Source organism: Electrophorus electricus, chromosome 6, assembly GCF_041902795.1.
Source record: "Electrophorus electricus isolate QZ-2024a chromosome 6, ASM4190279v1, whole genome shotgun sequence".
Classification (NCBI taxonomy): domain Eukaryota; kingdom Metazoa; phylum Chordata; class Actinopteri; order Gymnotiformes; family Gymnotidae; genus Electrophorus; species Electrophorus electricus.
This window is the reverse complement of record NC_137502.1, coordinates 3,070,001-3,085,000: the sequence shown is the minus strand read 5'-3', so window position 1 is coordinate 3,085,000 and position 15,000 is coordinate 3,070,001. Positions and strand designations below refer to the sequence as shown.

Sequence of the window (15,000 nt, the reverse complement as noted above, 5' to 3'; positions counted from 1 at the left end):
CTCGGGGCTCGTCTGCTTGGCATGCTGGGCTGCCCTGTGGGAGCTCAGGGTGGAAGTTGTTTTTCTGCCCCCTACCGTACAGCTCTCCAGCCCGGGGCAACCGGGCAGAGGGCCAGGGGGAAGGGGCTGGGGGGCGCTGCTGGGGTAGGTGGAGGCCCGGGCAAGGGGCCAGGCTCAAAGGTGGAGGCGGTGGTTGCGGTGTGGTGCAGTCGGCCTTTTCCCACTCTCTCCTCTGCACAGGTAGCGTGAACGCAGTGGTGTCTGGGACCGCTAAGATCTGGCTGTGATGCACACATCTGCTATCTGCTCAGATGTACTGACATGAGGGGGTTGAAGCTGGAGTATTTATTTAAGAGTCGCACGATATAACGTTCGCTAATCGTTATTTCGATACTGATATCCCAGAAGCGCACAGTATGCAAATTAGCACTCAGGGTCAAACTAAAGCAAGACTGTATTCTGTCGATATCGCTCGGTTCTCCAAACAGGCCCGCAATTGTCTTGGCTGGCAGTTTGCAATCTTTGCCTCGCTACAGAAGCTGACATGACTCAGTCAGCCCCAAAACACCTGAGACTGAGGTTTAAACTAGATCTACATTTATAACAGAAGCGATCTGGCCAGAGCTGGACGTTTGCTGTGATCTGTCCGGCGTGAGAGGCTGCATTGTGCTAGAATGGAAACAGGAACAGGCATAGCACTGGTGCAGTCCATATTAACGAGGGATGTTTATTATTGTCTGCTCAATAACGCGACACTGGGCCTGTGTTTAATATTGTCAGGCGGCTGTACTGGCTTGTGTGTGTGTGCATGCTGGCTTTGGAAGGTTTGGTGTTCTGGGGGTTGTGGGCGGCTGTGGGCGGCGCTCCAGAGCTGGGTGTTGTCTGCTCATTGGCTTCCTAAATGTGTCCGGGTCTTAATGACCAGCCCAGCCAGTCAAAGCGTCCGTCCCCGGCCTGCTGGAGGCGATCGCACCATGTGTGTCTCTGTCCTCTGCCTCGTCCTCGCGTCTGATGAGGAGGAGGGGACGGACGTCAGACCGGGCACGTCTTCGTTACAGCTCCCGGCCCTGCGTGCCGGCGCGTCGAGCCGCCCATTAGCCGAGCCGGATCGCTCCAGGCCGGGCCGGGTTGACGGCAGCCTGGAGCTGGGAGCAGGGATGGGGAGGCGTTCTTCAACCTCCCAGAAACGGAGAGACGCAGCCGGCATCTTCTTCCATTATCGTTGGGTTTTTGGGTTGTTTTTTTTTTTCTTTTTGTGGTTGCCGCATCCCCCAATTACGGGGCCCCGGGTCAAGGCACGAGGACAAGCCCACCCCTGGACGGCAGCGCCCCTCCCCCCACGCCCCTCCTCCGGCCAGGCCGGGCCGCGAGAACTGCCCGTTAGCTCGGTAATGAGGCACAACGTGAAAACCCGTTTGGAGGCGGAGAGAGGGATGACCTGGGCAGAGAGAGAGAGAGAGAGACAGAGAGACCCCTCTCTCGTCTTCTCTGCTTTCTTTCTTTTCTGTTTCTTTTCTCATTTAAGTTTTCATTGAAATTTCTTACCCTGTTTAGCACTCTTGCCAAGTCCCCCGGCAGACGGTTGACAAAAGCCCTCTAAAAGCCATGTGATCTTCCATTTTCCGACAGCCACACTTCTGAGGATTAAGGCTATTTAATGACTATAATCTCCCTCTTTCTCAAAAGTGATTTCTCACATTCTGTCGCAATAAGAAGGATTGCATTAGCATTAATAGATTTATAATTCGCTAGAATGACCACATGTGCCAGTTTCTTTTTCTTCTTCTCTCCTGTCTTCGTGCTTTCTGTCTCCTCTGGCTTCTTTCCCTTTTTTTTTTTTTACATTTTTTGAGCGGGTGTTTCTTTGTGTCTGCTGCGCTGTGTTGGCGTGTGGTTCTGTGCCAGCAGGAAGGTTTACCTGTCAGTCAAAGTAAGCTCCCTCCTCCCTCCCTCCACACTGTCCGGGGCCACGGACTTGTGTAGCCAGAGGGAGTTCTCCACTGCTCGGTCTTTCTGTTCCTGGGTGCCCTTCCATTGGGCCTGTGTGGGAATGTCTTAATGTACACTGATAAAGTGACAGAGGCTAGGAGAGAAGACCAGGCTTCACACACACACACACACACTGCCAGTGTTCTGTTTTTGGTTTTGTTTATTTAGATAGGAGTGCTCACCACTGGCACGTGTCTGCGTTGTTTGATCTTCATCTGTGTTTCTTTCATCCGTTCTCACAGATCTCAGCGATACTGATATCTCTATTTTTAAGGTTTTTAGTTCCGGAGCTCTAAATTCGTTTCTTGCTCCGAGATAAATTCATAATTCATAGTTTTACAAATTTCTCCCCACAAACCCCTGTGGAGATTTATTTGTTCTGTGCAGCACCTACATTTTAACGCAGATCGATTTATCACATGAATTTATTTTCCTCAGATTCTGCTGCGTTCACCTCCGTGTGCCGAGGGGAGCATGGGTGGAAGTGAGATTCCGCTCTCGCCATATGGACTCACAATTATTTGTAGTCCGTGCAATATGAGCTGATGTGATGCACTTTTCTTTGTGCAGTTTTGCTTATTTTTATTTCGGAGTCCGAGCAAAACTTCCAAAATCCCGTCGAGCCTCGCGTAGCTGGAAACACAAGTGGGTCGTTAACGTGGCTTATCTGTGTAGGTGCAAGTTTTAGGGAGAGGAAGTGAATTTGACGCGACATTGGGAATTTTGGAAAATACCAGACGTCTTTTTCCATGCCAGCACATTAAGAGTGAAAAAAAAACCCAACAACATCACTCCAAAATAAAGCAAACAAACCAGGCAGCGACAGAAAATTCTGCGTTTGCGTGAGCCATGGCAGGACTGTGTTTGCGCCTGCTCAATAAGTCATGAGATCTCTTCCTCGCTTTGCGTTAGAGACTGTTGCTCGGGAAGCCAAACAGATGACGCAGAACAGGACAGAATTAAGGGCGAACTCGCATTGCTGGTTATTTGTATATGAATGGCAAAACAGACGCGAGTGACTCTGCGTTTTTTCCTTTTGCTCAAGCCACCCTGTGAAAGGTCTCGACCGGTTTCCTTTCCTTCTTGCTGTTTTTGTGGAGGTTTGCAATCACACCGAATCCAGATCTGGAGATGCGATCGAGTATGTTTGCAGAGGGAGGCGGGTGGATAAAAAAAAAAACCCCAAAATCTTTCTGTCCTTCTTCCTCTCTTCCTCTGAGAGTTGGCATCTTTGGTTCTTTGCTTCCAACCGGATATATTTTCCCCCTGTTTAACATTTTAATTCTGCCCGTGTTTCGCATTGCAGATGGTGACGATGACCCGGGGCTCTCCTGGGTGGCGTCCTCTCCCTCCAGCAAAGACGTGGCATCACCATCGCAGATGCTGGGGGACGGCTGCTGCGATCTGGGCATGGGCACCGGGGAGGAGGAAGGAGGCTCGGGCCTGCCCTACCCCTGCCAGTTCTGCGACAAGTCCTTCAGCCGCCTGAGCTACCTGAAGCGTCACGAGCAGATCCACAGCGACAAGCTGCCCTTCAAGTGCACCTTCTGCAGCCGCCTGTTCAAGCACAAGCGCAGCCGCGACCGCCACGTCAAGCTCCACACCGGCGACAAGAAGTACAGCTGCCAGGAATGCGAGGCTGCCTTCTCCCGGAGCGACCACCTGAAGATCCACCTGAAGACGCACAGCTCCAGCAAGCCCTTCAAGTGCAGCATCTGCAAGCGCGGCTTCTCCTCCACCTCCTCCCTGCAGAGTCACATGCAGGCGCACAGGAAGAACAAGGAGCACATGGCCAGGAAGGACCAGGGCAAGCGGGACGGATCTGTGGGCGACGGCGCCGAGCAGGACCAGGACCTGTACATGTGCGACTACTGCGAGGAGACCTTCAGCCAGACGGACGAGCTGGAGAAGCATGTTCTGACGCGCCATCCGCAGCTCTCGGACCGAGCGGAGCTGCAGTGCATCCACTGCCCCGAGATCTTTGGCGATGAGGGTACCCTGCTCACCCACATCGACCGGACGCACGCCAACAAGAAGCACAAGTGCCCCGTGTGCGCCGAGCAGTTTCCGTCCGTGGAGGACGTGTACTGCCACCTGGACAGCCACCGGCAGCCCGACTCCAGCAACCACAGCGCCAGCCCCGATCCGGTGCTGGGGAGCGTGGCGTCCATGAGCAGCGCCACGCCCGACTCCAGCGCCTCACTGGAGAGGGGCTCCACCCCGGACTCCACCCTCAAGTCCACGCAGGGCCGACGCAAAGCCGCCCCATCCTCCGACCACGAAGAGGGAGGCTGGTCGGGAAAGGTGACGTACAGTTGCCCCTACTGCTCCAAGAGGGACTTCAACAGCCTGGCCGTTCTGGAGATCCACCTGAAGACGATCCACGCAGACAAGCCCCAGCAGAGCCACACCTGCCAGCTGTGTCTGGACACCCTGCCGACCCTCTACAACCTGAATGAGCACGTGCGGAAAGCCCATCGTTCCGGCGGGAGCTCTGCCTCCAGCTACCCTCTCCTCCAGTTCAGCAACGTGTCTGCCTTTCACTGCAACTACTGCCCAGACATGTTCGCAGACATCAACACCCTGCAGGAGCACATCCGGGTCTCGCACTGTTTGCCCGGGGGCGTGGTCGCCGGCTCCACCACCCTGGAGGGGAACCATGCCTTCTTCTGCAACCAGTGCTCCATGGGGTTCCTGACGGAGTCCTCGCTCACGGAACACATCCAGCAGACCCACTGCAGCAGCGGAGGGGGCGTGGCCAAGATGGAGTCTCCCGTGCTGCAGGCGTCACAGTCCTTCATGGAGGTGTACTCCTGTCCCTACTGCACCAACTCCCCGATCTTTGGCTCCCTGCTCAAACTCACCAAACACATCAAGGAGAACCACAAGAACATCCCACTGGCCAACAACAAGCGCAAGGTCAAGGTGGCCGACCTGAGCCCGGCGTCCTCCGACGTGGAGATCTCCTCCCCCAAACGCCACAGGGTGTCCAGCGACGCCAGCCAGCCGGGCGGCAACGCCGACTACCCCTGCAACCAGTGCGACCTTCGATTCACCAGCTTCGAGGGCTTCCAGACCCACCTCAAGACCCACCTGGAGCTGCTGCTGAGGAGACAGTCCTGTCCTCAGTGCAACAAAGAGGACTTTGACTCCCAGGAGTCCCTGCTGCAGCACCTGACCGTCCACTACACCACCACGTCCACGCAGTACGTCTGCGAGAGCTGCGACAAGCAGTTCTCGTCCGTGGACGACCTGCAGAAGCACTTACTGGACATGCACACGTTCGTGCTCTACCACTGCACGCTGTGTCAGGAGGTGTTCGATTCCAAGGTCTCCATCCAGGTCCACCTGGCGGTCAAGCACAGCAATGAGAAGAAGATGTACCGGTGCACGGCGTGCGCATGGGACTTCCGCAAGGAGAGCGACCTGCAGACGCACGTCAAACACAGCCACCTGAGCCAGCCCGCCGGGCCTGGGGTCGCCAGCAAAGCCCGCAAGTGCATATTCTGTGGTGAGAGTTTCAGCACGGAGGTGGAGCTCCAGTGCCACATCACCACCCACAGCAAAAAGTTCAACTGCCGCTTCTGTGGGAAGGCCTTCCACGCCATCGCCCTGCTGGAGAGGCACCTCCGGGAGAAGCACTGCATATTCGACGGGAACGGGAACGGGAATGGGGGGAGCCAGAACGGGACTCCCAACGGCGTGACCCAGGGCTCGAAGCGTGGAGGGGGTGGCTCGGCGGCCGCCGCCGAGCAGGCCGACCTGCAGAGCATGCTCCTGAAGGGCGGGGCCCAAGAGACAGCCAATAGCCATGAAGCCAGCGGAGGAGAGGAGGAGCTGGACGCCTCGGAGCCCATGTACGCCTGCGACATCTGCGGCGCGGCGTACACCATGGAGTCACTGCTCCAGAACCACCGGCTACGCGACCACAACATCAGGCCAGGTGAGGACGACGCCGGCTCGCGTAAGAAGAAGGCTGACTTCATCAAAGGCAACCACAAGTGCAACGTCTGCTCCCGGACCTTCTTCTCAGAGAGCGGCCTGCGGGAACACGCCCAGACCCACCGCGGCCCGGCCAAGCACTACATGTGCCCCATCTGCGGCGAACGCTTCCCCTCTCTGCTCACCCTCACCGAGCACAAGGTCACCCACAGCAAGAGCCTGGACACAGGCACCTGCCGAATCTGCAAGATGCCACTGCAAAGCGAGGAGGAGTTCATCGAGCACTGCCAGATGCACCCCGACCTCAGGAACTCCCTGACAGGCTTCCGCTGTGTGGTCTGCATGCAGACCGTCACCTCCACACTGGAGCTGAAGATCCACGGGACCTTCCACATGCAGAAGCTCTCCTCGTCTGGGGTCAGCGGCTGCGCCGGCGGAGGCTCGGCCTCCTCCTCCCCCAACGGCCAGCTGCAGGCCCACAAGCTCTACAAGTGCGCCCTCTGCCTGAAAGAGTTCAAGAACAAGCAGGAGCTGGTGAAGCTGGACGTGAACGGCCTGCCCTTTGGGCTGTGCGCCAGCTGCATGAGCCGGGGCACCAACGGGCAGTCGCCCAGTGGGCTCGGAGCCCCGCAGGAGCCTGGCGAGAAGGGAGCCTCCGGGCTGCGCTGTCCTGAGTGCGCTGTCAAGTTTGAGACGCTGGAAGACCTGGAGAGCCACGTGCAGGTGGACCACCCTGAGATGAGCCCCGAGACCAGCTCAGCAAAGAAAGCAACGGAGGCCTCACCTGTCCCTAAGGTCTGTCCCTCACCTGTCCCTGAAGCAGTTATCTTGAGTTATATTGTGAGACTGACTGTTGCAATATCAAATGCCAGTTTATGCAAATGAGCCCTTTGACAAGACCCCTGTTTTTTAATATAACGTGTGCTGTGTGAGTAATGTGTGAGTATTGGGACCCATCTCAACCTGTCCAGCGTGGGGGTCAGTGGATCACATGATCCAATAATCAGAAATAACGCTCCATTATGTCTCCATGTCCTACCAGGTGTGGCATGTATATGCCATAATATACACCAGGTCACAACTGTAGTCCCGTACAAAAAAAAGTAGACGTGAAATTCATAGCTTGACATATGAAGTGTGCAAATTCAAACAGATTCAAATATTTGCTTTTTTCGAATTGTGAAAGTGTGACTTTTTCCTGGTATTGTTCGGCCTTGCGTTCACCAGTAGCAAGTCTGAGGTCCATAGATCTCTGTGTCCTGGGAGACTCAGGGCACGCTTTAGGCCAGTGGAGGTCTTTCTCCACATCTCCCTTCTGTCTTTCCGATTTCTTGATCTCTTTACCTATTCCCGCTCTTTTCTTTTTTCAGGCATGTTAGAAATTTGACTTCTGCTATATGTAAAAAACAAGAAGAAAAAGAAAAAGACATAGAGGAGAGCAACCTTTTTGCAGCATTTGCGTGGTGTGTGTGTGTGTGTCAGAGTGTACTGGCTCTCCCGGTCCTGTGTGAGTTCCTGACTGCATTACTCTCGTCCCCAGAGTGTTCCGCTGTCTCATCCTGCCAGGCGTTGTCCAGCCTGTTTATTCTAGACAGCCTGACGGTGGACGTCCACGTCCCTCAGTCTGTACCTGAGCTCTCGTCTCTGCTCTGTCTTAGCAGAAAGACAAATCTGGACCAACGAGATACAGAGAGACGTGGAAGAGAAAGTGAAAGAGAGAGAGTGTCTCTGTGTGGGTGTGTGTAACATTGCAAGTGTGTATGCACACTTTGATTAAAATGAACTATTCCTAAGCTCCTAACTGTTGTCTTGCAGAAGAAAACGTATCAGTGCATCAAATGCCAAATGACCTTTGAGACGGAACGCGAGATCCAGATCCATGTTGCCAATCACATGATCGGTGAGTAACCTTCTTTAACTACGTAATGGGGCCTGCATTTGTGTGTGGCTGTCTGGGCCTGGCTGCGCGACTGAGTGCGTCTGGGCGTGCATGCGTGTGTGTGCGTGTGTGTCTGGGCACGGTGGCTGTGTGCCAGTTGCTGTTCCTGCTCTCCTCATGCACTCGGTGCCCTGGTTCTGCCCAGCTGTATGTCTCCCTGTGCACAGGTGTGAGACAGACAGGTGAAATGAACAGCTCTATTTCTGGAAGCGTACACGTCGCTGTCGACAGCTGTTCCATTGTTTAACACTCGACTGCACAGCTGCGGCCGGGGCGGCGGGTGTGATCGCTCTGTTAACTCTTCACCGCGCGGCCAGGCGGGGACCTTCAGAGGCCAACAAACAATTACTTTCTCTGTGTTTGCCTCTTTCGCCTTCGCTCCGCGCCCGGCGCTCGTCTCGAGCCCTTAGCCACGTCTTGTCCTGTTTGTAAGAGCAGACGAACACGCACGCTCTACTCGCCGTCTGCGCTCCGCTGTAGCCGGTTTCCTGTCTTCTAGCAGTGACAGCCCAGGAAGTGGGTTATTTGTAGTGAAGGGGGTGGGCATTGTTACTGGAATCGTGATAAAACACGGACGTGACTCGACACGACCGACCCTGAGGTTCAGGTAGGGTTGGACAACAGAAGACGCTGTGGAAGTCTCTGCCGTCATCTCAGGCCGTCCCAGTTTTGTTCTGCGGATGTCCCAGCCGGGAACGGTAAAGCGCCGAGTCAGGCAGAGCTGAGCTCCGCAGGGCGGGCGGCGGATCCGGACTGCGGCCGGCGCTCCGGAGGCACTTCTGTTTTTAGCAGTCTCCCACCCCCTCCCCCGGCACTGTTATTCTTTAAGTAATAACCGCTGCAGCAGCAGACTGTAGTGCAGATTAACGGCACAGCCGCCTGTGAGTCATTTCACGCTCCGAACTGGCGCCTGGTGCTGCGTACCCAATGAGAGCGTCCCGGTACAACTGCAGCCTCGCTGCCCGATACGAGACCGTCCTCATTAGATCAGACGGCTTGCACGTGAACTCCATTCGGTTAATCTTCTTCTGTCTTTGGGTGGGAAAGGTGGAGGCATCGGGGCGTAGCCTGACCTTCGCCCCGAAGAAGAACCCGCTCCACCTCCCTGTGGCACGCTCGCCTCCACCCTCATCCTGCCCCGTCTGGGCGGCGGTGCAGGCAGACTCCGCTCCTGTCTCCTCCTCTTCCTTCTCCACCCGGCTGGTGGTGCAGAGGGCGGAGATAAGGGGCACGTGAGAGGGGCAAGAAGGCACGGCCGCCTATCCCTGACGCCATTGAGGGAATTTTGAGTTAATTAACATCGTAATTGTCAGAAAAGCTGGAGGAGATTAATTACGGAATTGAGGCAGATTATTTTAAGTGCTGTTGTTATTTTATGCTTTTTTCTTTTTTTCCCACCCCTCTTCAAAGATTGATGACGTCTGGGCATAATGAAGAGGAGAGGGTGTATTAACCTTTATCTGACGGCGTGCTCGCTGGCGGGAAATTGCAGCGAGATCACAGAGGGGCTCTCTCAGGCCACCTCACGCTTTCTGCTGGAGATTACCGAACTATCATTAAACAGTCGCGCTATCTGCCGCTTTGATATGTGACTAGCGAGGCCGTTACGGGACTTTGGTACTGCGGCTCCTCAGACCCGGAACAAGACGCTGGGTGTAGTTCACTGGAGAGGTCTGCATGTGTGCCACTCTCTCTGTCGTGACACGCTGCTATGGCAACGGGTACCACCCCTCCCTCCCAACCTCCCATCCCAGCAGTGTGGTGCTAATGAAATCACCAGGAAAGAACCAAAAATGTCAAATTCCAAGGAATTTGTGGGAAGGAATTATGTTAATACGATATTGAGAATGCGAAGTAGATGTCATGTGACTTGTAACAGCAGAAGAAGAGTGTTGGTCATAAAAGATTTACTATTCAAGGAAGATGTTGAGTCCCCTGCCAGTTCTGTGTGTGTGTGTGTGTGCGTGCGTGCGTGCGTGTGTGTGTGTCTGTGAGTGTGTGTGTGTGTGTGTGTGTCTGTGAGTGTGTGTGTGTGTCTGTGAGTGTGTGTGTGTGTACCTGCTGGTCCCTGCCCTTTCTTCACCCACACGTTCTCAGCCTAAAGTAAGACAGACACGACCCACACTGGCACGACGAGAGAACCCAGCCTCACTCTCTCTCTCGGTCAGGCACTTTTCCTTCTCTTCCTCCTCACCTCACTGTACCTCGCTCTGTCACGAATTTCCCCCACCTTCCAAAAGTGGTGATGTTTGCGAAGGTGTGATCGTACCTCGCCCACCACTCCTTCTCCCTCCCCCTCCCTCCCTCTCTCTCCCTCTCTCTCTCTCTCTCTCTCTCTCTCTCCCTCCCTCTCCCTCTCTCTCTCTCCCTCCCTCTCTCTCTCTCTCTCTCTCCCTCTCTCTCTCTCTCTCTCTCTCCCTCCCTCCCTCTCTCTCTCTCCAGCTCTCACTCCATTTTTCCTCCTTTCTCAGTCTCCAAGTGATCATCACTGCTGAGGTGACACCTCACCTCAATCAGTTTAACCAGTCAAACCTGCAACACCTGCTCCTCCTCTCCTCTCCTCCTCTCCTCCTCTACTCTCCTCTCCTCTGACATCACTCTGCTCCACTCACAGCCCCCCCACAGGGAGAACAGGAAGCAAATCGTCTCACCACACACCTCCCTTACAAAAAAAGAAAGACAGTTTAAAACAAGCCCACCCCACCTGCGTACACACAGACTGACGAGCTCCCTCAGACTCCCAAGCACCTCCAGTGTGATGGGCGGTGCGGGACGAGTCGCCCCAGGCGTGTGGAGCGCGAGCGTCGACCCGTGTGCTGTGCATCGCTGGAAGGAAGCTGAGGTGAGCCGCACAGCAGGACTGGACCCAGCACACGGGCCAGCGCGGTCTCCTGCTGGAACAGAGTTTGATTACTCAGTGGCAGTGGGGTGTGTCGGGGGGGGGGCTCGGTGTTTGAATTAATCCGGCTGGTGCAGACAGGCAGAGCAGGGATCTCCAGGAGGCCATGAGCCCGGAGGAATGTGGGTTTTTCTCTGCGTCCGTTGATCCAGAGTGGCTGGTTATTCTGTTATTGCGTGTAGATGCATACGTCGTCATGTAGAGATGGCAGGAGCAGCATGGCTCTGGTTCACGTGCTGGGCCATGAGATTACACACAGGTCTCATACAGTACACACGGGTCTCATACAGTACACACGGGTCTCATACAGTACACACGGGGTCTTGTACATTGTCATACAGTACACAGAGGGTGTCTTATATGTTGTCATACAGTACACAAAGGGGGTCTTATACGTTGTCATACAGTACACACAGAGGGTCTTATACATTGCCATAAAGTACACCCAGGGTATTAAACATCATACAGTACACACAGGGTCTTATACATTGACATATAGTACACACAGGGTCTTATACATTGTCATATAGCACATATGGGGTATTATACATTGTCATGCAGTACACAGAGGACGTCTTATACATTGTCATACAGTTCACACAGGGCGTCTAATACATTGTCATACAGTACACACGGGGTCTTGTACGTTGTCATACAGTACACACGGGGTCTTGTACATTGTCATACAGTACACACGGGGTCTTGTACATTGTCATACAGTACACACGGGGTCTTGTACGTTGTCATACAGTACACAGAGGGTCTTTTACATTGTCATACAGTACACACGGGGTCTTGTACATTGTCATACAGTACACACGGGGTCTTGTACGTTGTCATACAGTACACAGAGGGTCTTTTACATTGTCATACAGTACACACAGGGTCTTGTACGTTGTCATACAGTACACAGAGGGTGTCTTATATGTTGTCATACAGTACACAAAGGGGGTCTTACACGTTGTCATACAGTACACACAGAGGGTCTTATACATTGCCATAAAGTACACCCAGGGTATTAAACATCATACAGTACACACAGGGTCTTATACATTGACATATAGTACACACAGGGTCTTATACATTGTCATATAGAACATATGGGGTATTATACATTGTCATGCAGTACACAGAGGACGTCTTATACATTGTCATACAGTTCACACAGGGCGTCTAATACATTGTCATACAGTACACACGGGGTCTTGTACGTTGTCATACAGTACACATGGGGTCTTGTACATTGTCATACAGTACACACGGTGTCTTGTACGTTGTCATACAGTACACAGAGGGTCTTTTACATTGTCATACAGTACACACAGGGTCTTGTACGTTGTCATACAGTACACAGAGGGTGTCTTATACATTGTCATACAGTACACACAGAGGGTCTTATACGTTGTCATAAAGTACAAAGGGGGTCTTATACATTGTCATACAGTACACACAGGGTCTTGTACGTTGTCATACAGTACACACAGGGTCTTTTACATTGTCATACAGTACACACAGGGTCTTGTACATTGTCATACAGTACACAAAGGGTCTTCTACATTGTCATACAATACACACAGGGTCTTGTACATTGTCATACAGTACACACAGGGTCTTTTACATTGTCATACAGTACACACAGGGTCTTGTACATTGTCATGCAGTACACAGGGAGTCTTATAAGTTGTCATACAGTACACACAGGGGGTCTTATATGTTGTCATACAGTACACACAGAGGGTCTTATCATGCGCATGGCTTTATCATTGTGACCGTGTCCAAAGCACAGCAACCGGTCCAGTCAAGATTGTCCCCTCTTCCCATCTTATCAGCTTTTCAATTACGGCCTCACTAAAGTGGACGCATGTTGTTCTGTAGAAGAGTGTGTCCAGTGTGGGGTCCTGTTACAGACCATGTTCTTTGGGCTCTGGCTGGAGAACTGGGGACCTTCCCACTGGATTATCTAATCCCATAAAGTGATAGATTTCCTCAAAGCCTCACCTCCCCTCTAACACACCTCACCTCCCCTGTTTACACCTCACCTGCCCCTTACACACCTCCCCTCTACACACACCTCACCTCCCCTCTACACACACCTCACCTCCCCTCTACACACACCTCACCTCCCCTACACACCTCCCCTCTACACACACCTCACCTCCCCTCTACACACACCTCACCTGCCCCTTACACACCTCCCCTCTACACACACCTCCCCTCCACACACCTTACCACCCGCTTACACACCTCCCCTCTACACACACCTCACCTCCCCTCTACACACACCTCACCACCCCCTTACACACCTCCCCTCTACACACACCTCACCTCCCCTCTACACATGCCGCTGGGGCTGAAAGTTGCAGACAGCACATCCACTTCCCCTTTGCTGTTGCCTTTATGTCAGTCTCTCTTTGTTATAGCTTTATTCATTGACGGAGACGTAAACGTTAATCCCTCTTTTTCTTTCCGTTGCTGTGTCATATCCTTTGAGTCCCAGCTGCTGGGGTCAGGCTGGGGTCACGCCCTCAGCATCACGCAACCTCTGTTTGTGACACCTGACTGGCAGGAGAGATACGTAATCACGGTAATAACGACGCGCCGTCTCCTCCGCCACCTCGCACTGAATTGTGGGAGGTGCGGTCTGAACCCTCTCATTTCCCCAGCGAGCGTCAGAGAGGTACTGTGCTGAATTATCGTTCCTGCTTTTACCAACAGCCAGAGAGGGGAGGAGGGTGGGGGGTGAGAGAGGGGGAGGGGGAGCTGTAGGAGAGTGATTTAAAGAACGGAGAAGTGGAATGATGGAATGACTTGCTCCGGATTTATCCGTGTTTAACTGCTGTGAGAGCGAAGTGTGGAATGTTGCGCAATTACATTCAGTTGTTTCAAATGTACATTTTAAGTGGCACTTAAATGACTCAGAGAAGCAGGCAGGGTGGTTTCTGTAAGCTTGCTAGTGTTACTTTCATTTTAATATAGCAGAACCCCACTGAGCAAGGCTCCAGGGTCTACCCCCATGTGGTGTGTGTCTGTGTGTGTGTCTGTGTTTGTGTGTGTGTGTGTGTGTGTGTGTGTGTGTGTGTGTGTGTGTGTGTGTGTAATCACAGGCATTGGTACACAGGTTTTAATTTTAGTTTCCGTTTAGCATTGCCCCCCTTGATGCCTACCCGAGCTCTACGGTGCACCCTGCTGGTGGGGTGTGTGTGTGGGTGTGTGTGTGTGTGTGTGTGTGTGTGTGTAGCCACCCGTGTATACAGACAGGCAACAATACAATCACACACGCGCACACGTGCACACCCACACTCACACACTCTTGCACCTGCGGGGGGCACCCATGTGGGTCTGCAGCTGCAGAGCAGAAAACAATAAAGACCACAGAAAAGGGAGTCGGCACGTTCCTAACACACACACACAGAGACACAGAGGTGAAAAAAGAGAGAGGAATGGGGCAATGAAAGAAAGGAGAGATGGAGAGAGGAAAGCAAAGATTTTATAAACAATGTTTTTTAGTACTTTTATGTTCTTGAACCTTCTACGAAAGCTTTGGACTAATATGCATTAATATTTGTCATGTCCATGAAGAAAACTAGAATTGAATTGAACTGAGTGAGAAAAGTGAAGGTGCGCAGTCATTCAATCAAAACAACAGCAACCTGCTAAAGAGATCCGTGGCGGTACATGCAGGTGTTGCTGAGTTCCAGCTCTGATGTGCTGCTGACGCTTCCTGTGATGAACGGGGATGTTGGATAGTACTTCCTCAATCCTTCCTCATCTTCCTCAGTGAGGGTTCACTGATGCTTTGAGTGTGTGGGCTGCATCGTGATGTGTACGTGTGTGTGTGTGTGTGTGTGTGTGTGTGTGTGTGTGTGTGTGTGCGCGCGAACAGACAGAAGGAAAGCGCAAAAGGAGGTTTAATCATTTCACACTACCCAGCCTCCATCTCTCTCTCTCTCCCTCTCTCTCTCTCCCTCTCCATGCCTCCGTTCGACACGTTGTGAAGAAAAGCATGCAGACACTAATGCCGCACTAATCACCGTCGGCCAGGGCTCACAGCACGCCCACTCTCCTCTCAATCGCCCTTAATCAGCCAACACATTTCAATTAGCATATTGTGTTTAACCTCACTTTCATCTGCCTTTATTAGTGGATTGAGCTGTAGTCAGCCTCTTCACCCCCCTCTGTCTGTCAGACTCTCCATTTTCCTCCATTTTAGCCCCCCCCCCCCCCCCCCACG

General features: G+C 53.1%; 1 protein-coding gene across 7 annotated transcripts in view; it reads left to right on the top strand.

Moving 5' to 3' along the window:
- Nucleotides 1–15,000, top strand: part of znf423 (zinc finger protein 423) — a 142,007-nt gene that overhangs the window by 67,902 nt on the left and 59,105 nt on the right. For 5 of the 7 annotated variants that reach the window (XM_081715462.1, XM_035525244.2, XM_035525243.2 and 2 more), the window contains 2 exons: nt 3,296–6,726; nt 7,747–7,831. In XM_081715462.1, the coding sequence (XP_081571588.1) occupies nt 3,296–6,726; nt 7,747–7,831 (3,516 nt within the window). Of the gene's footprint in view, nt 1–2,985; nt 3,131–3,295; nt 6,727–7,746; nt 7,832–9,280; nt 10,124–15,000 lie in introns of those variants that run through there. The other 2 variants (XM_081715464.1, XM_081715463.1) reach the window with 2 other exon arrangements.